Source organism: Platichthys flesus, chromosome 3 (assembly GCF_949316205.1).
Source record: "Platichthys flesus chromosome 3, fPlaFle2.1, whole genome shotgun sequence".
In the NCBI taxonomy this organism is placed as follows: Eukaryota; Metazoa; Chordata; class Actinopteri; order Pleuronectiformes; family Pleuronectidae; genus Platichthys; species Platichthys flesus.
The window spans coordinates 11,681,852-11,709,388 of NC_084947.1; the positions used below are offsets into that span (position 1 = coordinate 11,681,852).

At 41.3% G+C, this 27,537-nt stretch overlaps 2 protein-coding genes across 5 annotated transcripts; one reads left to right on the forward strand and one right to left on the reverse strand.

The window, feature by feature from the left end:
- Positions 1–19: 19 nt before the first annotated feature.
- Positions 20–8,481, reverse strand: wdr31 (WD repeat domain 31). 2 transcript variants are annotated; one of them, XM_062381857.1, is made up of 10 exons: positions 8,180–8,481; positions 6,852–6,912; positions 6,445–6,577; positions 6,037–6,111; positions 5,765–5,909; positions 4,836–4,936; positions 4,569–4,636; positions 3,294–3,435; positions 2,478–2,640; positions 20–2,337 (listed from the first exon to the last, which is right to left on the reverse strand). In XM_062381857.1, the coding sequence occupies exons 2-10, from the start codon at positions 6,896–6,898 to the stop codon at positions 2,135–2,137; spliced, it is 1,077 nt and encodes a 358-aa protein (XP_062237841.1). In that variant the 5' UTR covers positions 6,899–6,912; positions 8,180–8,481; the 3' UTR covers positions 20–2,134. The 2 variants fall into 2 exon arrangements, with proteins under 2 accessions (XP_062237841.1, XP_062237840.1); XM_062381856.1 differs by having other exon boundaries at positions 6,852–6,923.
- A 2,638-nt stretch (positions 8,482–11,119) lies between these two features.
- On the forward strand, positions 11,120–27,481 carry LOC133943469 (guanine nucleotide-binding protein G(q) subunit alpha). 3 transcript variants are annotated; one of them, XM_062381879.1, is made up of 8 exons: positions 11,120–11,561; positions 11,641–12,233; positions 19,303–19,487; positions 22,320–22,474; positions 22,668–22,796; positions 23,860–23,989; positions 24,896–25,049; positions 25,644–27,481. In XM_062381879.1, exons 2-8 carry the CDS (start codon positions 12,098–12,100, stop codon positions 25,832–25,834), a joined length of 1,080 nt encoding a protein of 359 aa, XP_062237863.1. In that variant the 5' UTR covers positions 11,120–11,561; positions 11,641–12,097; the 3' UTR covers positions 25,835–27,481. The 3 variants fall into 3 exon arrangements, with proteins under 3 accessions (XP_062237863.1, XP_062237862.1, XP_062237864.1); XM_062381878.1 differs by having other exon boundaries at positions 11,120–12,233; XM_062381880.1 differs by lacking the exons at positions 11,120–11,561; positions 11,641–12,233 and adding an exon at positions 14,734–14,864.
- The last annotated feature ends 56 nt before the right edge of the window (positions 27,482–27,537 follow it).

The window sequence follows — 27,537 nt, forward strand, 5'->3', positions numbered from 1 at the left end:
TTGTAACAATAAAGAATGGGCATAGAAAATTATCCAAATGTGGCATCAGTCAAATACAAGTACACCAGAGTCAGAGGGGTTCCACTGAAACCAATGTAAGATGACAGATTGAATTGGTAGGGCTTGATCTTTTGTGTTCATTCAAATCTGATGGTAGTTATGTTATAAAAGCAAATTCTTACTTGAAGAGAAAACCCCCCCAAATATTTCACTAACTACTGCTCTTCTTTGAAACTGGACTGCATGGGTCGGCCTTTGCTGGGGCCTTGAGTGCCAATGCCACAGATTCACTGGTTATTTTATACGATAGATACTGACCACTGTAAACACACACAATACTCTGAGAAGATCTGACCCACTCGTCCAGCCTTCACAATCTGACCCTGATTAAAGTTGTTCTGATCGTCTTGTTTTTCCTGCTTCAAACACCTCAATCTCAATGAAGTGACTATTGACTCGCTGCCAAACACACACTGACCCTTGGCCGGTGCCACAATGATAAGATAGTGGTTTTAATCTTGTGACCGATTAGTGTAATTTACCTGTAGCTTTTTATTACTGTATTATTTTTATAAATAAAGCATTTATATAAAATTACAAATATGTACAGATACTGTATATTAACGGCATATTAACTATACTTTAACTATAATAAAAAGATCTGTGCTGATAAGAACAGACAACTTAAATTTCCCCCGTCTTATTTATTGCTTAGTATAATGTACCAAATAACAACAGATACAACGGAATCAGCTAATGATGATTTGTGATTGTAATAAATGAAATGTGTGATCACCCTCAGTTTCCTATAGCTATTAGAGTTCCTTACATTATAGAAAAATAATTAATCATTGAATGTGGACTCCTAAGCCACATGACATCACAAGCGACACATCACAGTAGAGTTTTCCTATTGCAACTCTTAAGATTTTCCTCTGATCTGTGACTTTTTATTTCTATAACTCATCTACATGTAATGAAAACAATACACAGTAGATACTCAACCAGATGTTAACATCTGTAATAATCAGTATTAAAGTTACACTTGTAGTGCCCGAGTCTTTTCACTCATGCCCTGACAATTATAGTTTCATTTAGAACTGGCCAAATTCCTTCACTTAAGGCTTCTTTAGCAATAGCATTCTCTTACTGAACCGTTTAGGTCTGGATTTTTTTATTCTGACAGAATTCATATTCAATGCATTTTGTAAATAGCACAGAAGACCTTGTCAAACAATATCTTCAATAACTGCTGGTTGCAGTTTTTTTATTTACACGTTTATTCAAACTGTGTTTTATCAAAAAGGGAATCACTATGGTATATTGCATAGTAATTTTCTATCTTAAATACATGTTGGATACCAGCACATCAACTATCAGCAGTTTCAGTTTACAAATATTAGAATCTGTATCCTAAAAATGATTGAGTAATATCTACCTAAAAATAAAGTATGTTTATACAGACCTGTGTCATATGGAGTCATTTGGCCTAACACTGGACTTCAATCTAGAGCACAAACTAATCAATAACATTGACGTGTTCCTCTTTACTATGTTTTGGTCATAAAAACAACTTTCCACTTGATAGACAAGACTGTAAATCTGACAGCACTTATTAAATCTGATATTGGAAAAAAGTAATTCTATACTATGGCAAATTCTATTTGGCTTAGTAGAAGTCCTTAACACACAGCTGATACTCCTGCTGCCAAATTTTCAACTGAAACTCTCAATACAAATCAATACATGTGAATAAAGCATCTCCTCAGTGCCACCTAGCTGTAGTAGTGTATAAACTGAGTAAATCCTGGTTCCTCTGACTTGGTCCACGAAGGCGTCAGTCCAAGCATGATGACTCTGGAGTTCACTGTCTCCAAACAGATCATGTGCTGGACATGCACATGGCTCTGCTAAATAAAAGGTGGATCTTCTATAAGTCATTTTTATTCCCTCAAGTTCTTGCTGATCTCCTCTGTCATTCTTCACTGTATGGCAGTCTAATAAAGCAAATGTGTCTATAGAAATACAGTGTGTAAAATGATATAAAAAAAAAAAAAATCCGTTCTATTGCTTGCTGAGTCACTGAAAGGTCACAGGTGAGGTTTACTGAGTCACACCAGGCTCTACCGGACTCTCAGAAACGTGCAACGACTTTAAGGTCGAGGCCACCAGCTCCACCTGAACCTGCTGTAGAACCCTGAGCCTGGCTTGATCCCTGGCCCACCTGGATATGGTTGATGCCGTTGCTGAAGCTGGCACACAGCAGATTGGTGGAGTCACTTGGGGCCAGGGAAACCAGTGGACCAGCACCATCCATAGACAACGTCCCTAAACAAACTGAACAGTAGAGACGGGAGAAGGAGGGTGGGAGGAGAGTCGGTGTAAAAAAGTTCAAACCGTTTCTGCATCTGTGCCTATATGTGTCTTTGCATTCATCTCTCTGTTTGTACATGTTCTCATCCAATTGGGGCTGTTACCTGCTGTGTTCTGATCCCAGATCTTGATGGAGCTGTCATGGGAGGATGTTACTACCTGAGCGGTGCCACCAGGAGGCGTAGGTAGAAAAACACAGGAGGCTGTGGTTTGAACGTGACCTCTGTACTCTACAACCTTACAGCCAGGCTGCCGCAGGTCCCAGAGCTAATAACACAGACACAACTCCACTGAGAACAAATCATTGTGTTAGAAGTTAAAAAAAATATCTACATAACAGTGGATACATTCACGAGGTCAACTTAGTGGATAGGTGAGTTACCTGAAATCAGATCTCATCAATATACATATAAATATATATAGAAGGACTAAAAAACATTCAAAATTATACTTGCCATAAAATAATAAAAATAAAGATTATGGAAAATATTATGTAGTAGTCAAAAGTGGGGCATTCAATGCTCAACTAAATTCTTGTTTTGAATCTAAACAATGACAAAATAATAATATTTGAACTAACTGTCAATGTGTGTAGTAAAACATGACGATGTGAGTCATATGTTCTAAACTACTTATTGGGTTTAACATTTGAAGTGGACTGGACTGTTCTATAGAACCAATGGTAGTCAGTCCAACAGTGCTTTGTACCAGATTAACTTTGCCATGTTTGGCTCTCTTGTTTCTTGCTTCTACCACAAGATACAGATTAGGCAGGAAACTGACTAACTGGGGGACTAGCTTATGGGAGACCATCTGCTAAAGTCTAAAGAACCGATGTTGATTGAGTAGCTCCAGGCTTTTACACCAAACAAAATGTTTATTCATCCAAGAACCAAACCAACAGTTCCAAGTGGCCTCACCGTGGCTTCACAGCCCTGTCCTCCAAAGCCATTGCTGCTGGACACCATATAGTTCCCGTTGCTAGACACATCACAGTGGGTCTGGATGTACTGCTTGGCTGGAAAAGTATTGGTCACCTGCCAGGCACGGCTGTCCCACACCCTGCACACATACACAGTCAAGTCATTACTGTAAGAATAATCAAATGAAACTACGCATGTGCAGTGTATATGAGCAGCTGTTCACAACATACTTAAAGTATGAAAACGCTGTTTCATCGCAGACATCAAATTAAGTATAGTGGGAGAGCAGAATTAAATATTTCCATCCGATCGCAACCAGGTTCTGCTGAATATCAAAGATTTTCAAATACATTGGATCATGGATACAGTGATCAATCACTTTTATGGATCAAGAAGCTTTGGACAGAATCCTTGCTATACAAAGACTTTAAATCATTTTAATTACAGTAATCAAGTAGTTAATTTAGGATCTCTTCATACATGACACCATATCAGTTGTAGCCTACTACTGCAACCTGTCACATAGCTCTCTGACTTTAAACAAAGATTCTGGACTGCCAGTGTTACAACTGTCTGCTCCCAACAAACAGTAGGTTCACTGTGTGTAAGAGAGTGTGTGTGCGATCACTAATGTATGATGACAGCAATATTGATGCTTAATCAGTTGCAATCCTAAATTCTACTTCACAGAGTTTCCTGCACATATAACTTATCATCAGCATATCCTTTAGATCCTATCCTTTAGATTGTGTCAAACTTGGTGTTGTTTGTTAAATAATGCTGTTCATATCTCTTTGTGAAGGAAAATACTTAATATGAGCCGACTAGGTTGAGTGATGTCATCTCGATAACACCCTGCCTTTTGGCAACTATTCATATCCCACAGAGTCTTCTACTTATCAACAGATGGTGTGTATAACAGCAATGCCTGTGCAATCAGGGTGATAAAGAACTCGCTTCTGTATCAAGACAATATGGATTTACTTTTACATACCAGGATTAATAAGTAGACTACTATTTGTTTTCTTTACGTTATGCGAGTAGCCCACCTTGGTGAGAACCTCCTTGCACCACAACTCAGGAGTAATGTTTCGGTTCCCTTTATGCAGGACAAGATGGAGCTGTCCAATCGGGCATGGTAAGGTAGAAGTTTGTTTAAGTTAAATAAATGACAAGTTTTATTTAAGTCCCATCATCTGTAAGGACGTGCTCTTAACCAAGACACCTGACCCAAACTGTTACAAACTGCTGTTTGAAAACTTTCTTATGTACCTTATGGTCTTATCCTCAGAAGTCTGGACTACAGAGGAGCTGGCTGGCACCCAACACACATGAGTCACCTGGACAGCAAAGAGAGGAAAGTGAAAAACATTCAACCCTGCAGGGCTTGAACAAGGAAAGTAGAAGTCAGATTGCTGGGCTTATTGATTTGATTATTTTTCTTACATGCTCAAGTACACAGCTATGGGTGATCCAGAATAATTGAAACAAACAAGTACAAGGATTTGTGGGCACAAAAGCACATGATATTGTTCTCACCAGGTTTCTAGAGATGTTGTGTCTCTGTTCGCATTTTGCAGATTCTATGTCCCACAGGCACATCCAGTTGTCACGAGAGCCGGTGCATAGCTTTCTTCCCTCTACAAGACAAATACAAACAGCCCCATATGCTAAGATCAGTTCAATCACATTAAAGCATCAACTGCATTCAGCAACTCGAACAAATGTTCTTACTCCCATCAAAACAATTCTCAGGAAATCTATAATTTCAAACAGAGGCGCCTGCTTTTTCAACAACATCTGAAAGAATAAAGTCAGCGACAAAGTGCCCCCCAAAAATATGACAATTTGTTAAGATTTTTTATTTTTTAAGCTTAGTACACATGGCACAATTTTCTAAATATATTCAATGATGATGCTTGTTTAAAGCAATAGAGCTAACAGTGACCAGGGGATGACATAAATGTGAACCTTATTGAATCAGGAATGGTGCATGGATGTTGGACATATATATGGACCCCCTGTTAATATTCTAGCCCCTTTATGGCTGCTGATTTAGAAAAATCATAGATCTGTCATTGCATTATACCAGACGACAGGTGTCAGGTTAATACATTAGTTTAGAGGTAATCTTTCTGCCCTTATAGCTGTTCTCAAATCTCAAATTACTGTAGAACTGAAACCAGGAGGCCTGTTGGGGAAACTTCTTCTTTCTGTTTACATATGTTTGGAATTTTCTTCTAAAACGTCACCTAGAGTTTTGCTTCTGCATTTATTTACTTCTATTTGATGCTACAATGACAGGCAGCCAATACAAGAAGACAAGAAGTTTTATATTCATGAAGTGTCCTCCAAGAGTTTTCTGTTCACAAAGCAGCATTAAAACGAAGGGGAAATAAGATGTACTGGTTTTAATAGTAGACTGTGTTGTGAGACAAAGAAGTGTATGTGTGTGTGAGAATGTGTACCAGGGCTGATAGCTAGTCCGTTGACCACCAACTCATGCCCACAGAATTCCTGAATAGGTTCATCCCCCTGGTTTAGGTCCCACATCAGGACAGTTTTGTCCCGTGAGGCACTAAAGATCCATGTACTTCCTGGATAACACACCACCTGCCAGATGGATTGAGGAAAGAATAAAGAGGAAACGAGTCCTGAGGATACGTATATTTTTGAGGTGTAACCACTCTGTACAGCATCACACCTTTATCAGTTTGCGCAACCAAAGTATTGACGTTACCTTAGTAACCTCTCGGTTGTGACCCTGGAAGGACTGACACATCCGGCCTTGTTTCCAGTCATACACCACCACAGCCTACAGGGACAGAAACATGCGGAAGCATGAACTCAAACAAAGCACACTTACTAATTAGAACATGTTAAGATATTTATTTTTTTTAAACCTGCAATTCACGACACAAAACTCTCATGTGCTATTGTCTAAAATGGCTTGTCATACTTTTATGTCATCTAAAACCGTGCTTTCTTCCATTGGGCATCTAACTGAACTGTAACTATTTAAAAACCATTGTAAAGTCACTTGAAACTTTGTAAAGCTCATAATAAAATTATTGGCAATTCATTGATCAACACTGTGATTTAAAATTTTAATTTCTTGTGAACAATGTGCTACTTATACATATGTTACCTGATCACTGCCGCCAGAAACACACAGATCTGGGCTGAGATTTGTAACAGTGCTGATGGATCCTTGATGGGCAGGTTCATACTGCACCACCTGACTGTCAAAGGTATTATCTGCCTTCTCCCCCTGAGATGCCCTGCACACAAAAAACTATATATATATGTTCCTATATTGACATGTGAGACATTTTTATTTACTCCAATAATGTTCTGATAAAATGTCTCCTTATTATTAATGCTGGTGAAAGAAAATAGTATCTGTAACCAAATCATTTTTTTGCCAGCCAAAAATATAGGAGATGCAGTGAACATAGTGGCATCTTAAATGATACTCCAATTAATTAATAATGGAAATCATGGTTATAAATGGTGTGTAATTCAAACAAGGACACATAGTGTAATAAACATCACCTGTAGATATCAGACCGCTTGCGAAACTTGCTCTGTAGTTTCCCCATGACTGCCTAGGAACCTACAGCCACACTTATACACAGACGCAGGGAAAAGAAAAGGTATCAAACTGGGATACAAATTGTAGTCGCACTGCTTTAAAGGCAAATTAATGTCTTATCATTCTCTGTTGTACGTGGTGCTGATATAGTGCGAAGACTCAAGCCTTGTTGCAACCTCAAAGAAATCAGAACAGTTTGGTCCAAGCTCAATAAGTTAAATTCCATCAAACAAAAGCAATACAAACATTAAATACCAATTTCCAGAGAGAAAGTAACAATAGAGTTAATATTAAGTGTATCATTACCCCTAAATACAGTTGGGCTAGTATATAAAACCAGAAATACTTTCACAATTCCAATTTAAATTAAACTCCTATCTTTGTATAGATCAATCAAATGATTTTTCATTGTTTCATTTGATAAGAATATAGGCAGGCATATATAAGTATTTGCTTCCTGCCAGAGACTTTTCAGGCAATATATAACTGACTGTTTGCATTCAGTTATACACTGTCTATATTGTATTGTTTACGCTGTCTATATTGTTTATACTTGTTATGTGTGTCTGATGATGCCTGAAGATAATAAATTAAAAGATTTTTTCCTGTTCTTTAAATTTTGAGAGAGGGAGAAAGAAAGAGAGAAAGATAGATAGATAGATAGATAGATAGATAGATAGATAGATAGATAGATAGATAGATAGATAGATAGATAGATAGATAGATAGATTTAAGCATCCAGTAGCCAACAAGCATTAAACCACAAGAGCATAAGAATAATAAAAGTTAAAAAATCTGTCAATAATAAGTCCAAGAATAAAACTGAAAATACAAGACCAGAGATATTAAAACTATAAAACCAATAGATATAAACACAGGCAGTGATGGTGACAGTCTTTCAGTTAAGTCTCCTCTACACACATCGGAAACGCAACTGAATCTGCAGAGTTTACGACCAAATATCTTGCTTAAGAAGGACCAGCGCGAGGTGTGATTAAACTACGCGTTCCCACGCTAAACACCGCTCTCTCACGCACACGCGCAGCGGAGCTCCTCCCCCGTCAGACAGCCCGGTGGAACTTGTCAAACAAACCACAGGAAGCAGAGGACTCCAATCCTATTAGAGCGGCATCATTACCGTCACAGGGAATTAGTCAAACACCTGCCATGAGCCGCAGTGGCGGACATTGTGTAACAAACACGGGTTTTCCCCGGAGTTACTGACGGTGCACACAGGTGGATGACTCCTCGTTTACACACTGGACTGTGGAGGGGAGTGGTTTCTTACCTGTGTTCCGTGCGTGTGATGCTGAGCACGGCTGGCTAACTCGCTAGCATGCTAACTAATCTGTGTCCGTCATGCCGGTGCGTTAGCAGCGACTGCTCGGGGGAGGACACGCGTCCAAACTTGGCCGAGTCGTCGCCCACACGACCGAGAAGCGGCTCCCGTAGACGGCCATGACACTGAGTTACCCTGTGCGTGGCAAAGTGAATGAGGAAGTCTCCCCCTTCACCACAACCATTCCTCCCTTTCTCTCTTTCTCTCTTTCTCTCTACTCTCTCTCTCTCTCTCTCCGTAGCGACCAGCAGAGCGACGCTTTCCCGTATCCAAGCGAGGACCAGGCCACGTGACCCCAGGGAAGGAAGTAGTTGAGAATGTCTTCTCTTGCAAAATAAAAGTCCGATTTACTGTTTAGGATTTGTTCCTACATTTCCTGTGGTTTATTCTTCCTATAGGCAGTTCCCTTGTGAACAGTACACATAATACATAAACTATACTTAACTGTACATGAGTTTTGTTTTGTTTTCCTATATTGGCACACCCACTGCAAAATGATCTAACCATTAGCTAGTGTGTAACTAGAATGGCATTCACATTTGACCTGGCTCTGAAGTACAAATAAAACGTTTTAATGGGTTGTTCCTTGACTCATGGACCAGCCCTCCACAAAATTACATTGAAATCCATTGAGAAGATTGTGTTTTATTCCGCCAACAAACAAACAAACAAATGGAAACATTACATAAGGTAATAATTAAGTCACACATCGTTTTTTGAAGAGGGACCTTCTCCAAATCAGGGCCATTAGATCAGGTAATATAACTGAACAAACCCTAGGGCCCTTACTTTCCTCAGTTGATATTTTGCATTAGTAATACAAATCTTCACATTCTTTACGACAACATCTCTGTTGACCCTGGGGGGCTTTATGTTCTAATCTTTTGTTGAAATGTAAATCTAAAATAAAGATGTTATACAGGATAAGTGCAGCACATTTAACAGGGATTATACATTTTTCCTGAGCAACCAACAAAATATAACATGAATAAAAATGTGCATGTTAGTAGATGGAATGTTAATTATGATGGTTTTGTGATATGATATTGTTTTAACCCTACACCAAGATACATTCGGTCAGAGCATGGGTCAAAGGGGGAGGGGAACTCTACCTGAAACAAGATTAAACACCATCAATTGACAGGTTAACATGTTACCAACTTGTAGCTGCGTGTCTCTATAGAGAACTAATGGGTTTGCCCTTCATTACAGGCACAGGTTGAATGGCTCCCCAAGCTACAAAACTGGGTCGAGTCAGGCAGGTCCCTGGACAGCTAACATTAATTCTGCTGGAACAATTTACAGTTTTTCTTTCGATGACACATTTTCATGCACTTCATCAGGGCTCTGATTTACTAATTTATTTTCCTGTCTGGTAGCTCAGAAAAGATGAGACGAGACTTCACAGGCTGAATTTAAACAAACACATAACATACAATTAAGCAGAGAGTCACTGGCATGTCCCCATTTAAACGGCCTAAGTGGACCACTTAGTTAGGTTTCAATCGACTGCTCAATACCTATGTGATGTGACCTTGATTCTTTTTTTTTTTTTCGTTGCAGCAAATAGATTAATTGAGTTTCGCTAAGAGACCATCTGGGTGGGGTTTAAAGACACTGCCTTTGTACAGACAGAGGATTTGTGAGTTATGCCGCCATAGAAAATAGTTTGAGACGACTTTCATGCTTCAGTTACTTCCACTGCTTCAGGAAAACTGTGAGTTTAACAACTTCTTAATCCCTGAAAAAGGCCTGTTATCTATGACATGCACATGATGGTCCTTATTGTTTTAACCTTGGGATAGTTAATGCATCACTTAAGTACATTTTGGGCTTTCACTGGACTTGAGCTGCCCAACTTATAATCACAATCTAGAAAAAATTAGGATCTAAAACGTTTGATAAATGCTGCATTTGTAAAATATATTCCTTTTGTTGATTAACATTTAAATTTTTTATCAACAAGTGCAGCCGCCTAAAACCACAACTATAACATCCAACAACAACTGACTATCTTTCTATTCGTGAGTGGGTAAGGAAAGCCAGTGGTTTGGGTTGTGGGAAAGATAGCACAATGCAAAAATCACTCATAATACTAATGGCACAGGAATGAACAGTGGGGATGATCATAATGGATCAACTGTGGACACGTGATTCAGCCTCTAACATCCATCCACTTATCATTTCATCAGTCCACAAGTGTGTGGGCATGTTCTAAGATTAATTGTGACCAACAACTGCTGTACAACTCTCCGGTTTGTTGGAGGCAAATGGAACACAAATGATGAACATGCAACAATTAAAATTTGACCCCGGATGGCATACGGATGTGGGCCACTTCAGGGCAGTGATCCAGCACTTATGGCCTTTTTGTGGCCTACACAAAATGGATGTGAGCCTTAAGTTGCCCACTTGTGAAATAGCAAATATGGCCAGAATATCCAAAACAAACATTACCCTTTTTGTCAAAGTGTTGCTTTGGCTCACTTAAGGCCCAGATCTGGCAAACAGAGCAGGCTTCATTCTATGCTGTATGTGATTAGTGGCATGTTGGCCAGATCTGGACCAAAACCACCTAGCCATCGATATGTATTAAATGTTGGTACATCGCTATTGATGAAAATCATACAGTGATAATTATTGATATTGTTTTATTTTCCCTGATAAAAAGCTCGAAACAAGTTTGAACTCGCTCTATTCTGACTCTGTATGAACACAGATCTGGTCTTTCCGGTGGGCTTACATTGGCAGAATCGATACTAGTGCAGTGTACTAAAACAAATCCACTGCCCACGCAGATACGAGTTCAGTCCATTCATGCACATTTTTCGATTCCACAGGTTGAGGCTGGAATACTTTGAGGCGTTTGCTTTGACGTGACACTCCCCCCACACCCACCCACCCTGATCGACAGGAGGCCCGACGTCAGCCCCAGAGGAGCGGATGGCCCGTGTCATAAAAATACATGAAGAGAATTGGGGAAAAGGAGAAGATTGTCCGGAGAGAGACAGAGAGAGAGTGAGCAGCAGCAGCACGGGGTCTGGACCTCCTTCCTCCCCCTGAGCCGCGGACGTCAACGCCTCTCGTTGTTTGTTCAACATTTGTGGCGATGTTGGATATTTTCCGCCGCCGTGTCGACAGGCTCCTGCTGGAAGGCTGAGTGTTTACGCGTGGCTTTCTTCTGGAGCAGAGCAGCGAGAGATAACTGTATAACAGCCTATAGCGGATTGGAGTGAAGGTCCGCCATATTCTGCCTCACCACGCCCGGGAGTCGAGCCGCTGGGAACATGAGCGGACTCCTTTCTTCACGCGTCCCTGCTCATCCGCGAGGGTAACTCGGACACGGCGCGGGGGATTTTCGCCACTGGAAGAGACATTTAACCAACATTGTGGGACTTTGTCTTTTACAGAGGCGGGCTGGCGCTCGGCTGATCGGGTGGCCGTGCCCCTAACGAGATCACACGGGGGATGCGTCTTACAAGGATCTGTTGATCACATTGAGAAGGAAAAGCAGATTACCACCAATTAAGATCCGACAGATATTCGGCTCACACCCACCCTTGTCGGGAGGAGGAGGACCCGGGAAGCGAAGCGAATCTGGGGAAGTGGGGTTCGATCATAGTAATTCATCAAACATCTTCTTTTTTTGGCCCACAATCTGTGCTGCGTCCAGGCTCCTCTACGAGGGGCGTCCACGCGTCGTTCCATCAGACGCAGGCCTGTATATGTGGACGTTATCCGGCATCCAAGGACCTCCTGGGTGTGTGTTTAAAGAACGCCATAGACGCGGCTGAGATCTGGATGAATCAGTGATCCAACAAGCGCAAAGTACGTGTTTTTAAAGAGCAGGAGAAAAAAAAGGAGAGGATGACTCTGGAGTCCATCATGGCGTGTTGCCTCAGCGAGGAGGCGAAGGAAGCCCGGCGGATCAACGACGAGATCGAGAGGCAGCTCCGCCGGGACAAGAGGGACGCGCGCCGGGAACTGAAACTGTTGCTCCTCGGTAAGCTCGGCACGGAGGAACCCGGGGGAGGGGAGAGCCCAAATTCCTCCCGGAGAAAGAATTTCCTTTGACGGGTGGGGGTATAGGGATGGGGTTTCCCACCTGTGGGAAGTTTTGGAGTGGAGGGCTGGTGTTTTGAAATGTGCGTGTGTGTGTGTGTGTGTGTGTGTGCAAACCACTTGCTTTGAATAACTGGTCAGTGTCGAGGTAAACAAATGCTCGCCAGTCCCTGGGCCTCCTCCCTTTCCTTGTCTCAACCCCTCCATGCTTCCACTGGCCTGACTCAGCCTGGTCGGGCCCATCCAGATGTGCTCAGGAGTGTGTCATGTATTGACTGGGCCAAAGTCTAGTAACCCTGCAGTAGGTTAACCCTGGCAATGAGTCTGATAACCCTGGCAATGAGTCTGATTCCCCCCCACCACCTCATATACGTCCCTTAGGCTAATTTAACAGTCATTTTTTTTTAAACACTTAGTCTTATATGTGTTATACGTGTCTTAGAAAGATATTGAAAATATTCAATCCAAATCAAAACAGAATACCTAAATACCATTGTAACCGAGGTCCTCTCTACCGCTCCCTTATTGGCAAAGCATGTTTGCACAGTTTTGCCATATGTTGCACAGTAAAGCGTTAATTTGCATTGTAAAATAATTGCACACGATTGATAATGAGGACAAGTAATTGATGCATTTAAAACCTGTGTAGAGCAGTTTTTATAATGATCATGTCTACTGGTAATGTAGTTTGTTTTCCGGATGCCACTCACAACGTCCGGACAAAGTATAAGTATTAGTCACACTAGAGAAATATGAGGAAAACAACTCACCATCCCATTTTTAATTCGATTTCCACTGCCCATTAGAGGTTATGTCTGTGGTGGTGGTGGTGGAGCAGGAGGAGAGTGGGGCCAAAAGACTGCTCCTCCGATCCAGTGCTCGCCTCACTCGCTTCCTTAGGAAATGCATAAAAGAGAAGGAATCTGGAAACCTAACCTAATATTTAGATCCCACTTTTGCCCTCTGAGGGAGCTTTAAGAGGGGGTTTATTGAGGAAGCTTTCCCCTGTTTGCCCTCCTGTTAGCGCTAAATGTTGAAATGAATCCCCCTTAACAGGATTTGAAGGAGCTGAAAGCCACCTCGCCTGTTAAACACGGACAAATAATCGCGCTCGTTGTTGCCCCTTAATCTCTTCTAATACCCAACAGTTTGCTCATTATGCTAACACAAACAGCCAGTGACCCAAAAAGTGAGTGATCCTGTGTAAGGTTTTATTTTCTCATGGGACATTATGTTGTTTTGATTCACCTATTCGTCAGCACCCTTGTGTGATACACGACAATCAACCAAACAGAACCAAATAACTCATGGTTATCATTCACACTCAACGTTTATTTCTGTTTTGCAGCAGTACAGGCGATTCCATTTCACAGTGGTTTGGTAGCACGCCTCTCTGGACAGAATGTGTACAGTTAATGTCTTTGAGTATGGAATTGTAGTGAAGTTACGGTCAGATCTTTAGAGTGAAGAGTTTCCTGTTGTGTTAAATGCTGCAAAGTGTTCATGACTAAAGCTTTTTGACAGAAGTGTAGATGAGTGTCTACAGTGGGGTGGGTTTAATGGGAGGCATAGAGAGGTTGACTGGAGAATATATAGGATCATATACTCAGGGCTGTTAAATTGTGTTTTTCTCTTTAGTGAGCCTGTTACACACCAACGGCACCACCCCCTCTACTAGTGGTGGAGTTGACCAGAGGAAGTTGTGTGGGCTCTTTGTGGCTCCATTATCCCATAGACTATCAGTGTGTTGTGTCCCACAGGACATGAAGGGAAAACAAGTTTTTCACTCTTGTAGCATGTCATTCGCAGAATCTTTTTCACATATCATCTGGGCTTTTAAACTTAAACAGAGACTGCATATATTGCAACATAAAAATAAGCAGGTTTAATATCCATTAACGAATTGTAAACCAATAAGGGACATTATGACTCATTGAATTTGGATAGATGATTAACAATACTTTACTTAAGCTGCGGTGTGGAAGAGGAGCTTGAGCTGAGGGGGTGACAGAGTTATAGCCGGATCCTTTTGGGTTCACATTCAGTTTACTGTGGGTAAATGAGTCAGAGACACAACAACCGCACTAAGATATAAGTGACTCAGTTACAATCAATGTTGTTGAACAGTGAGGCCGAGGCATCTCAGGTAGATCCTGCTGAAAGTGGTCTCCTCCAGCAACACGTGAACATAAACACATTCATTGAAAATGAAATCACTGTCCAAATCCATTAGAACAGCTCCCACTTCATTGTCCAGTTGGTAAGACGAGCTGTGTTTTCATCAACATTTACAACTTACAAACACAAGCTGGACAAAGTAAGACAAGATAAGAACTTAGTTTATGGCTGGTGTGGGTGTGGGCATGGAAAATGTCCAATCGACTGTTTGCTCTCTTTTTTCATACAAGATATAAAGGTGGTGTCTTGGTCATAGCTCAGTAATGAGATCCTGACAATGTGCTGCTGACAGCGTCGTCACTGTCTAACGCAGGTAGTTTCTGCTGTAGTCGGTGCTGCTGCATGCAGTTCTCTGCAGGCGGACAGAACTCAACGGACACCTAACACCGGAGCTGTGAGTGTTAAAGTGGCCTCCGGAATTAAACTGGACTCTGATTATGAAATAGTAACTGTTCGCCTTCCCACCAAATCCTTTTCAGATCAACCGCCAGTACAAACATAACTCAACTGTTATTGTTGTATACTGTCGCAAAAAAAACAAAACCATCTTTCACATTATTAGTTTCACTAGTGGTTTTCTGTCTTTGACCAGTTTGAATGTCATTGAGGAAAAATAAAACAAGATGGAATAGAGTCATGATGCAAGGTGGCAAGATTTAGGTTAACAAGATTTTTTCCCGAAGTTGTATTCATCAGGAGGACATTTCACTGGGCCTCACTGAGGACAAATCTGTTCTGGCAGAGCAATAGAGATACAGAGAAAGAAGAGCAGAGTTTCTTGTCTTTACAATTGAGTCCAGCTTCTGAACTGTGGTGATTTGATGCCTCTTTGTCATATATGATATTAAACTTAATATATTGGGGGTTTAGACTGTTGGTTGGTCAAAAGAAGAAATTAATAACTGCCATGTGTAGGATATAGTAAAAATTAGGTACATTCTGCATATTTCATTCTAAGGACAGCCAAAAGGGTTAAACATTAATAATAATTATCAAGTTTGTCTTCATCTGTAACATTGTCCAATTACAAAAGTGGCACAGCCCAGCTCAAGTCCCCAAGAGACCGTTGGACCTAGTTTATGATGCCTGTCCCCTTTTACACACGCAAAACATCAGACAATCAGACTGACGGAAACGTTTTTCAACAACAATGATTTCTGCACGGCAACACACTTATTTAGCATTTTTAACGCCAACATTTTGTACAAATCCTCTTTCGAAAACATTTGTTAAAGTGTTGATCTTTCCCGTCACCGTCGGCTGCTTTTATCGGTCGAACGAAAAGCTGAGAACTTTGTCAAGGCTGCGACTGAACAAAGTCCACCTGAAGGTGTCAAATGATTCTTGTATGAATGCAGCCAAGTTAACACTGCAGCATAGACATGTTTTATTAGTATATCACTTTAAATAACTGTCACTTTAAATAAGTGATTTAATTTCATAACAGCAGGCTATAATTCAAATACAGATCATTCTTGACATTAACTCCTCAAATCGTGTCCATAACAGGAAGGGCGATAAAGGTGGTATATTTTTCATACTTTCGACTTTGCATCTAGTTTTCCTGAACGAGAATAACACACCCAAGCATGTAAATATTCAAACCGAATGCATTATTAATTTGACTAAATTCATGACTCAGCCCTCTGTGCTGCCTTGAGATTTGCTGGTTCTGGCTGAGGGCTGTTTATCAGTTACAATGAAAGATTTGACACCTACAGAACTGACTTTCTTGATGAAAGTGAGAAACGAAACCAGCTCCACAAACGTCATTGAACAGTTTCAGCTGCTCAGTAAAAGACATTGTTTGGTTTCATTCTACAGAGTTCGCTATCATTCATTTGAGTATGTTTAACATGGGTTAATCCTCGAGATTGCCGGGTTGGGCATCGGCGGCTACGCATATGTACATACTCATTCCATAGCTCATTTGAAGCTATATCACGTCACCCAGATAGAGCTAGAATTTTCTTTTTTTGGAAATCTATTTTTCTTTGACACTTCAAGTAAGTAAAGTAAATAACCTTTCGGTAAAAACTAGAGGTTCCAGATTTTAAGGCTGACAGCTTGAGGTGATCCCATAATAATCCCATAGTTCTCCATTAACATCAGATCAAGGCTGAGTCAAATACTAGTAAGAAGCAAGGCTGTAAATGAACTAATGTTACGACTGCACAGGAACTACAGAGGGACTCAGAGAAACATATTGCAGTTCACCCTTAAGCCTTTGTTAAAGTGAATATGGTCGAATACAGCCCTGTGTTAATACACTGTGGCGCAGTTAATTCATTCTCCCTTCTTCACTCATGCATTTTTCATTATGATGTTCAAGCATCACATCGGCATTTTTGCTTCCTCTTATCCCGTTTGTTTTAAACAGCCGGCTGCAGGCGTCTCTGTGCAGAGCTGACACTAATGCAGTGGTGCTTCAGGGGCTGTGGAGATGCACTACTCCCATGACTTCATGGATAAAGCTAACAAATCCCTGTGATTAAAATATGATGTATTGTCTGTTTGACCAGTCTACATATGTGATAGTATAGGGTTTTAATATTTGGCTGCTCACTGTAAAGTTTCAAATGTTCAGACGTAGTACACCAGGAATTGAAAGCCACACATTCAGACCGAGCAGCCTGTTTTCTTTTTTTTCCTCCACCCTCTTTGGTCAGAATAGGAATCCTGGGGATTAGCTTCCAGAGAGGAAGCAAGACCAGACGTACCCCGCATCAGATATAATGTTGATCTAGTAACTTCAAACTGGGTTTAATCAAGGTTCACTGCCTGGGCTAGAAAAGTGACTCAGCGGCTTCTAATGGCCCTTTTGGGCTAATTTCTCTTTGTATACATACAGCTGTTGGTACAATGCTCGATAACCCACTTGTTTTTCTATAACCTAAGTTAACCGGCAGTAGCTTTCAAATTACGGTTGTCATGTGAGTGAATGTGAATATTCACTCATTGCATTCCAGTTTTGTAACAAAAAACTAAACAATAGCATCTCAGCCATAGTTTATCAAAAACAAACAACTTTAAATGAAAGGTTTCTCTGTCTGAGATTTATGTGAATTCTACCTCCACATTCTCACATTTTTTACCATCAGGTTCTCTCCAGTTTTTTGTGTTTGAACAGCTATCAGGAGAAATAACTGTGCCACACAAGATCAGCCCAGATCCAAAACCCACAGGCACAGTTAATCTACGTTTTTTCAGATTACTCACTGATCCAGTTTGTCTGTTCAAAAAATAGAATGCGTGTATTTTTAGGATGTCTGACTCGAGGCATTTTACAGCAATACTACTTTGTTATTGAGGTTAATGTAGTAGTTAATTATATTGGGACTCTGTGTGCATATATAAATATATTTCCACATTACGATATATGTACGTGTGGAGGTGACACAAATCTTTTACAAACTGTTTTTTCTGTTTCTGCCAAAAACAAACAAACAGCAATCAAAACAATATCCTCTGTGATGTAGGTAAAGACTACAGTGTATTCTGATGCTTCTGTGTACAGCATTTCCTCATTGCGTCTTACTCATCTAACAAAAATAATTGTCCAAGTTAGAGTTCAAGGATTAAGTGTTTGGCTCAAGAGCACTTCAAGGGTAATTGTGCTAATTCCGGTTTTGTCATTGCAACCCTCCCTGCTCATTTCAGGTTTCTAAACTGGCAGCTCCACAATAGAAAATCTGTTTCCCCCCAGAGGTGATAGTGTTTCAGCACCAGTTCAGTCTGCAGCCTGGTTTTGCAAAGTGCCCGGGCAGTGTTCTGAACCCACAGCCGAGAGGCTCCTTGGGCTAAAATAGTTTATTTTATACAGCGCTCTTATGGCTCCTATAACTTGCACTGGAATGCAGCCCACGTCTCCTGGTCTTTAGACACAAAACGCACCCACATGCACAACCCTTTCCGCTAGAGCTTTTCAAGAGTTGGTGGTGAGGTAGAGTTAAACCGTTCAGGTGCTCTGCCAAGATTCTGAATGAACCAAAGACAGAGTACAGCCCCAGCTCTTAACACCCAAATAGTTCCTGTCATCACTGAGAGCAGAGAGATGTTATTCTTGGTCGGCCACTATCGCAGAGAGGAAAGTAGCCAGCACTTGTTATCATGCGTGTGACTGACTCAGTGATTGTGTACTGCAGGTCTGTTTAGCATATAATGTACTGCTGCTTTGTACTGACATTCTCCAGAGTAGGTATGGACGCAAATGTCCAAGTGAGAAGTGAACTCTGTGGAGTTTCTCCTGCCAGCCCCTTGTAAGAACTCTGGATAATGTCCGAATGAGCCCATTTGAGAGGGGCGGGGGGATCCAAAAGGTGACACCAGTCTGATGCTTGTGTGAATAGCCACATGTTTGCTGATAAATTAATGCATTTCATATCCTCATAACTATCAGATTCTTATGGGGAGCGTTGAAAATGCTCCACCAGCACATTCAGTCTAATGCACAGTCGATTGCTCTATAGTGCAATTCAATCTGACTGGTTGCACAGAGGGAAGAGGAGGCATCGCTGACAAATAATGAAGACCATGTTCTGTTTCGGTGTCAGACTGACCAACTGTGGAACTAGATCTGTGATTGGACCATTGACTGCAGGGATACAAGCATGTTTGAAGATGTTTATGGCTGGCGCGTCGCTGCTCAGCTCTTATTTGTCTTTTCTTGTATTGCCGCAGTTCCCTTGTTGGTCCATAAAGGTGAAGGAAAGTCATAAATGTCTAAATGTCCTTTTAAGGAGCGTGGCTCGCCGACACAGGAGATCAAAGGTCTGTCTCACAAACCTACAAAATAAACTTAGTTCCCTTTTCCTGTCTACTTCCTTCCTCAGGCACCGGGGAGAGTGGGAAGAGCACCTTCATCAAACAGATGAGGATTATCCACGGCACAGGCTACTCCGATGAGGACAAGAGGGGTTTTACCAAACTGGTGTATCAGAACATCTTCACGTCCATGCAGGCCATGATCCGAGCCTCAGAGACGCTCAAGGTCCCCTACAAATATGAGCACAACAAGGTAAATTACATCTGTGCTTTTTCAAATTCCCCCCCAACTGAAGTGACAACTGTGGTCAAGGGTGAGGAATAATTGCAGAAAAAGCGACGGAGACGCTGCAAAGTGGTCACAGTGTGCTTGTATATTTTTAGAGCGCCGTCTATCTCATTTGGAACAGCCATCCATAATCGTTTCCTGTCCTTTTCGGCACTTCCTGTGTCCTCAAAGTGCTCCAGCACTCCATCACACTGTGTGTATTTGTGTCTGCCTGTGTGTTTCCCATGTTTCCCCCGTGTGTAAACCCATATCTATCTATCTATCTATATTCACAGAAATATATACACTCACACTCGCTCCTATTTGACCTTACTTTCCCTATATGTCACTAAGGAAGGAGTTACCCTCGTAGTCACAGATTTGGGAGATGTCACGACGACCTCGTGGTTTCGCTTCCTGTGCGAGTGACAAATGAAAAGAACGTGTAACGTAGGAGTTTTTACTAATCAGACCACTTCAGGTGACATCTGACAGTGCTGCTGAAGCTCCTCCCATCCTGTCCCGTCAGAGGAGCTTTCACTCTGTAGAGATTTAGGGAGGAACATTTTGTAGATTTTTGTATCCTGAAGTCAGATCATAATGTTCACATGTTAGAAGACGTTCAGAGATCGCATACCTCTGCCAAGGTATATCGAGTGTCAACATTATTGCTTGAGAAATTCACGAAAATGTTGAAAGACCCTATTTTAAGAAAGTAAATGAAAATGTCTATCTCCCAGTTTATTCTGATCCATGTTCCTTTGACACTTTGAGCATTTGTGAAAAGGTGGAATTTTCCCTGTCAGCACTGAGTTTATTAAAGACACAACTTAACAACATTAACCTTCATTAGGCATTAAATATAAAGAACACATCTTAATTCTGGAGACACAGGCGGTTACAACTAAGTGGAGCCAAACCTCCAACCCCTGTCTAACGAGAACTCTGAGATTTAAAATGGGCCCACAGCTCGGATTCATCTTACTCCTCTTATCTTGTTGTGGATCATTGCAACGTTTGCTTTCGCTTCCCGTCCAGTGTGTGCATGTCCACGAAGAATGAAACTGAATATGCTGTCTCAGCTGAGCTACACACCATTGTTTGAGCCACTTTAAACACAAGAAAAACCAAGAAGATTCCTTTTAAAGACTCTGAGTAAAAATGTTACAGCAATCCTTTTTATTTAGAAAAATCTTGTTTTTAATGTAAGGGGTTTTCCTATTCTTACACGTCACTGCACACTAATGCCAGCACCGATACACTGAGAAGGATCTGTTATGCTATCTGCTTCAGATTTGTGCGTGTACAGCAGAACTACTGAATACTTTGTACCCTTTGCTCTCATATAAATGGGAAGTAGAGGTTTAAACAATGGACCTCACTAAGGAAGTGAAAAAGAAACCTGTCTTTACAAAACCACTATCACAGGCTAGAAAGCTTATCAAGCCCTCCCAATAAACCCGGGCACCATATCTGCCATATACCAGATATCTGTTTCACTGTTTTTCACTCTCAGCTCTTTTGTCCCTTCATTTGTCCCCAGACCCAAACCATCACATTGTGTCCTTCATGTCTAAATAATGTTCAGACCCCATTATTGGTTCGGCAGACGCCTCATTCCAATGCAGCTCATGCAGTCCCTCAATACGTGGTCGACGCTGAGAATAGAAACGATGTTTTGTCATTTTTTGATGTTGTGCTTTAAATGAAATGGGTTTCTTCTTCATATGGGTCATGGTAACTGCAGTTCTAACAGACTATACAAATGTCCTGTGTAGTTTAATGAAAGCCTACTGGGTAAGGTAGGTGGGGGTTCTATAGATTATGTCTGTCATGTATAATTCATTCTAATAAACCGTCATGCCGTTGTAACAGCTTTCCATTTTATAAAAGCCTGTCCACAGTGAATGACCTGTATTCATTTGCTACTGTGCATGTGGGATTTGTTTCTAAATGAAATCTATAACTCACTGTGAAAATCTAATTTAATCTAAATAATTTTTTTTATCATGCAGTGAGATGTTACAAAAGCCGATATAAATCTGACAGAGAAGAGTTGGTTACTTTTCAGAAACCATTTGGCTGAACGTGACAAACACTAAGTTCACACTCTGCGACTCTCACAGCCGTCGGATCGCTGTGCAGTTCACACCACACGACTTCCTGTTGGGTGATTGGGAGTCTTGTAGTCGTGAGGAGTTCACACTACATGACAGAGGGCGACACACCACTCCTTTCATCAACTCCGTGTGTCCGGCCTGTAGTTGTTGCTGATTGGTCTATCTATTTGCCGGCTTCTGGACAGATAAGGTGGACGGGATGACGAGCCTTTCTAAAAATGTTTCTTTGGAGGGTTCACACATGGTGATTGATGGCAGTGGATCGAGAGCAGAGTTGGAAACTGGCTAAAATTGCGTAGTATGAACAAGGCATTATTGTTAAAGCTGAAATTAGGTCTCTTCAGCTTGTACATCATGCTACCATCAGGAATGTCAGTGTGACACGTGAAACTGTGTCGACATTCAGGTCGGTCTCTTGTCGTGGGACAACGGAAAGTTTTAATGAGACTGTGGGCCATGAAAACTTTCCCCTTTTAAAAGGCCCGGCGGGATTTGAGCTTCAGATATGAGGTCCGTGCTGAGCCTGGGGGCGCAAACACATTTCTGGATATAGAGTTAGAGAATTAAGCCGTGATAATTAGGACTGTTCAACCTGCATTTGAATAGTTTCAAAGATCCAGAAAAACTGAAAATGTTTGATGTTTCTCCTCTGTCGCAGTAAAGAACTGAACTTTTCCTCTGGGTGTTTCTCCACCAGGGTAACGCCAACATCGTGAGGGAGGTGGACGTAGAAAAGATCAACAGGCTCGAGAATCCTTACGTAGATGCAATCAAGAGCCTATGGAATGACCCGGGCATCCAGGAGTGTTATGATCGCAGGAGGGAATACCAGCTCTCAGACTCCACTAAGTAGTGAGTAGACATAACAGTGGATCCAGATGTCAACATCCCTCTTCTGAGCACTGTATGAATTGAACCCATGTTTATAAATGAGGGAAACTTAAAGCAAAATATGAAAGCAACAGCTAAAGAACAATTGAAGTTTTATTTCACAGTGCTCCTGATGACAAACAGTCGTCCTAAATCATTTTCTCTGCCTCTGTAGTTACCTGAACGCGTTGGACCGAATCGCAGTGCCTTCCTATCTTCCCACTCAGCAGGACGTGTTGAGGGTTCGAGTCCCGACCACGGGCATCATCGAATACCCGTTTGACCTGCAGAGCGTCATATTCAGGTAAGATCTGATCGGATCTAAAATAAAATTTGCACTGTTGTAGAACCTGGGAGTTCAGTGAAGGTACAGAGCATGTGAAAAAGTGAAATGTGAAGAAGAACTACCATTTATATCCTAATATAAATAGTGATAACATTCTTGAACTACAGCTGTTGATGGAAAGGAAAATATATTAATATGGTCACACAACAGCATGACTGTGTAGTAAAAAAAAAGTAAATAAGTACAATCACTGATTTGCATAGTTTTTTATTTTGGGAGCTATTAATTTTATTTCAGTAGCTTTTGAAAAGGAAATGTTGTGCATCCAACTCGCCTGCATTCATCGTATGGTTGTTCTTACAAGTTACATCATGGATGAATATTTTATATGCAAAAAGTAGAGTAAGCCAATAGAAGATAAATAAAATATGATGCTTTGTTAAGGTCGGGTTTCCATCTGTAGAATTATGAAAGCGCTGCTTAATATTTAATGGAACTTTTTTTGTTTTTAGATGTAGAATCACTACTTTTACTCGTATAACAAAGTATTTTTCTGATTTACACTCAAATCGTAAAGTTAGGTTTATAACAATGAGACGTCCTCTTAAAAAACGCTTTTACTACAAATTCCCCTTCTCTCTAGTGTCACTTATAACTAAGACTAGAGGATTTTCTTATCGTAACCGCTTTAAAAGTGTGGGAGATCAAAGACAACAGTCAGATGTCACGAATATCTAATAGTTTAATCATAATAACAGGACAGGAGACGAAGTGGAGACACAGGACCACACACTGAGGGTTCCGGACACCTGGGGCCATTCATTGAAGTAATCAAATCAGATTATTTGTACGTACCTGTAACGTCCCCGCAACTGTCAGGAGGGGATGAATCTACCCTGAAATCTGCCCTATTATTCTCTATTCTCTGATTATCAGACTAACTTCAAAGTCAGGTCAAATTGATCAGCCACCTCATCACATTTGACTCATGTTTGGCTCCTCAGGATGTGCATTATATCTCTGGTGATGCAACGTTTTATAAGTGCCTCTAACGACTGCCCTTCTCTCTCCCGGCTGACAGGATGGTGGATGTGGGAGGTCAGAGGTCGGAGAGAAGGAAGTGGATCCACTGCTTTGAGAACGTCACCTCCATCATGTTCCTGGTGGCGCTCAGCGAGTACGACCAAGTTTTGGTGGAATCAGACAACGAGGTGATTAATCTATATATTTAAGACCTACAGACTGGGGTCCGGTGAATTGAAGACTCTAAATTGTCTGGAGTTGTGAGGGTAAATGGCCGTTTGTCTCTGTTTGTTGATCCTGTGATGGTCGATCTGTCCAGGATGTACCCAGCTTCTTGCCCAATGTCAGCTGGGATTGGCTCCAGACCCCTAAAGGATAAGCAGATTTGGGTCATGGATGGATATTTCATGTGAAAGACTAGTTGCGTCTGAAGGCAAAAAGCGACCCCTGATGTAAAACCATGGAAATGAGATTCCCCTCCTGCCAGGGGGAGCCCCACCCCTTGTTTGTTTGTAAATCATTTGTAAATGATCAGCCAGCTGTTTTGAATATTGCCTCAGGCCACATCTCCTTGAGATGGATACAGCCCAAGTGTAGGTTTGTGTGTATTAATGAGCTGGTGTGTGCTCATATGTTTGTCGGTCGGGTTTTGTGTCCACTTTTTTTCGTTCATATTGTTTCTGACCATCTGCGCATCCTGTCTAAACTGCCACACGGTGTTTTTTCGGAAATAAAACACATGAGAGTTTCACACTGATGCACTGCTGATGTGGTATCCACAGCTTACTTACTTACAATGGTTGCTTTGTTTAATTAAACTCGGAAATCAAGTGCAAGGCAGAGATTAAACCCTTGAAGGCGACATGGCCGCCCTTCCCTCTCATCCGTGCTGCTCTCCCTCCGGTGTGCTTAAACGTTTATTAAAAATCTGTACTTCATGACGGTGGTTTAATTCAATGGCTAACTCTGTCTCTCTCCTTCTCTCCTTCTCTCTCTCTCTCTCTCTCTCTCTCTCTCTCTCTCTCTCTCTCTCTCTCTCTCTCTCTCTCTTTCTCTTTCTCTTTCTCTTTCTCTCTCTCTCTGTCTCTCTGTAGAACCGGATGGAGGAGAGTAAAGCTCTGTTTAGGACAATAATCACGTACCCCTGGTTCCAGAACTCCTCCGTCATCCTGTTCCTCAACAAGAAGGACCTGCTGGAGGAGAAGATCATGTACTCTCATCTGGTCGACTACTTCCCAGAATACGATGGTGAGTGACGGCAGCACAGAGTCAAACTCAAACATCAACATTTCAACCAGGCACTGGGGACAGCTTTTTCTCGATAAGATGCAAGTTTACACAACAGGACAGAAGTGACCTGTTTGCACAGAGAATACCATTATTCACTACGTGCTCCCAAAATATGCATCTTTATTTTGAGGCTCTGTGTTCAGACCACGATTGATCAAATTACTATGGTCAAAGTTATGTCATTCATGATCGGCAAGCTTCATTTGATCTGCGTCCAAATTTTATGTTCTATTCAAGAAAGAGAATATTATGCTAACAATTTCTCTGCCAAGTATTTTTTTTTTAGATAAATCATCTCTAAAGCATTTATTATCAGTTGATTAACCAATTATTCAAAAGTGTACTTAATGTAACGATTTAAAATGTGATGCGGCTGATATCAAACATGTCTTTGTGGATTTTGAAATTTAAAACCACTATAATCAGGGTTTATTGCATGCGTGTAAGCCTCGAAATGTCTTGAATGGATTGTGGTCAAACTGTCCCTTTCTAAAACACATTAACAATGGGTGCTGCACGTGCATTGACGGAGCATCATTTCCTCCTCCTCAGGTCCGCAGAGGGACGCCCAAGCAGGCCGCGAGTTCATCCTCAAGATGTTCGTGGACCTGAACCCAGACAGCGACAAGATCATCTACTCTCACTTCACCTGCGCCACTGACACGGAGAACATCCGCTTTGTCTTCGCCGCCGTCAAAGACACAATCCTGCAGCTCAACCTGAAGGAGTACAACCTGGTGTAGAGGCCTCAACACACACTGACTCCTGCAATCTGTGAAAAGAGAGATCAGACACACACACAGACACACACACACTCTGAAAAAAAGAAAATCTGAGAAAAAAAATGAAATGCATAATACTAATTTATTTGCGGTTTGTTGATCTCTTGGTCGCCAAGGGGTGAGCAAAGTAAATCTTCCCTTGCTATTTAGGGAGTTGATGAAATCTAGGGAGGGAGGGGTCGGTTATGGTGAAGAGTTGGCAGGGACTTGCTATCGAACATGTGCAGCAATGATCCTCGTTTTTTTAGGCTTTTGCGCATTGTTGAGTTTTTTTCTTGTTCGTTTTTCTGACAGAAAGAAAGGAACTAAATGGGGGGGGGTGTTGCCCGTCAGACTAATACGTTAGAGCAGAAATGCAATGTGCCCCCTCCCTCCTCCCTTTTTATAAACAAGAATCCTTACCTGTGGATTTGTTCTGAATCTGTCTCACAGGCGTTTACTTGTTGGCCCAACAGGAAGTGATGTAACACATCTCCAATCAACAGCTTCCTTGTTCCTGAAAAGGATCCTTGGGCAAGTCTGTTGATGAGTTTGGCATAAACTGTGATTTTTAAATGATTTCATATGAATTTGACACATTGACCTTGGTACCATGCGATGAGTTGGGGCAGGTGTTGCCACCGTGGAAGCACACGGCCACATTGACGTGTTGAGCGACGTTTTAGAGGCGTGAGGGAAACTGGCTTTAAAGATGCTTTGGAAGCTTTGGGCGACGAGGTGAGGAGGCACATGGAGACCTCCGCTCCGGTGAACCAAGATGGCGACGGCCGCTTGTCATGGACTGAAGGGAGTGGAGGAGGAGGGGATAATTTATAAGACATTGTTGTTAAATGAATATGTTCCACTGTGCCACATTAGTTTGTTATGCTAGTATTTTTATTTATTTGCCAATACCAAAACAACTCACAGCTCCACGTTGTGCTGTTTACTACTTTTGATGGAAGGAAAAGTGTTGAGAAGAGCAGAGAGCAGGGCTGACCGACGTATTGATCAACTGATTCCTGCAGCTTTTTAAGGGTTCAATAAATAACGGTATTAAACACAAACACACACACACGCACAAACACACAAAAAGCAACCACAGCTTGGGCTTGAGGCAGCCTCCCTCCTGACCTGCAGACTTGTCCGGTAACATTTTAGGGTGTTCATATATCTGTCCAATCAAAGCCCTGCTTTCTTGACTGTTTTCATCCAATGGCAGTGGAGAACACATTTGGCTCATTCCCATGTCAAAGGGCGAAGTGTTGATATTCAGTTTGTACCAAAGTAAAGCCCTTCTCGTTTCTGATTGGCCACTCTGATTTACCATTTCCTCATTCCCAAGTTACTTTGGAGTATTTTTTTGTAAGAATTCTATAGAACACAAGCCTGTAATTCACATTTATTGAGGCATAGTGCAATTATGAAAGCTATAATCATTGTACAAACATCTCTCTCTATATATATATATATATATATATATATATGGCAGCATCTTTGTTGGCTTTGTAATCATTACTTTATTTTGGCAGATTGAATGTGCGGTATTGAACATATGTATCTATGTAATTGTATTGTATGTCTAATGGAAAATTCATTTTTTTTGGAAGAAAAAATTCTTTATTCACATGTTTGGTTTGGTTTCCTTTTTTATAGGGGAGAATGTAAAACACACCAGTTTTCAT

Excerpts from the sequence above, each read along its gene's own strand:
- LOC133943469 (XM_062381878.1), top strand. The coding sequence starts at position 12,098 with ATGACTCTGGAGTCCATCATGGCGTGTTGCCTCAGCGAGGAGGCGAAG. Across the intron at positions 22,797-23,859 it reads CTGCAGAGCGTCATATTCAG|GATGGTGGATGTGGGAGGTC; the intron begins GTAAGATCTGAT and ends CCCGGCTGACAG. Across the intron at positions 25,050-25,643 it reads CTACTTCCCAGAATACGATG|GTCCGCAGAGGGACGCCCAA; the intron begins GTGAGTGACGGC and ends CCTCCTCCTCAG.
- wdr31 (XM_062381857.1), bottom strand. The coding sequence starts at position 6,898 with ATGGGGAAACTACAGAGCAAGTTTCGCAAGCGGTCTGATATCTACAG. Across the intron at positions 6,578-6,851 it reads AAGCGGTCTGATATCTACAG|GGCATCTCAGGGGGAGAAGG; the intron begins GTGATGTTTATT and ends TTTTGTGTGCAG. Across the intron at positions 2,641-3,293 it reads GACAGGGCTGTGAAGCCACG|CTCTGGGACCTGCGGCAGCC; the intron begins GTGAGGCCACTT and ends CTGTGTTATTAG.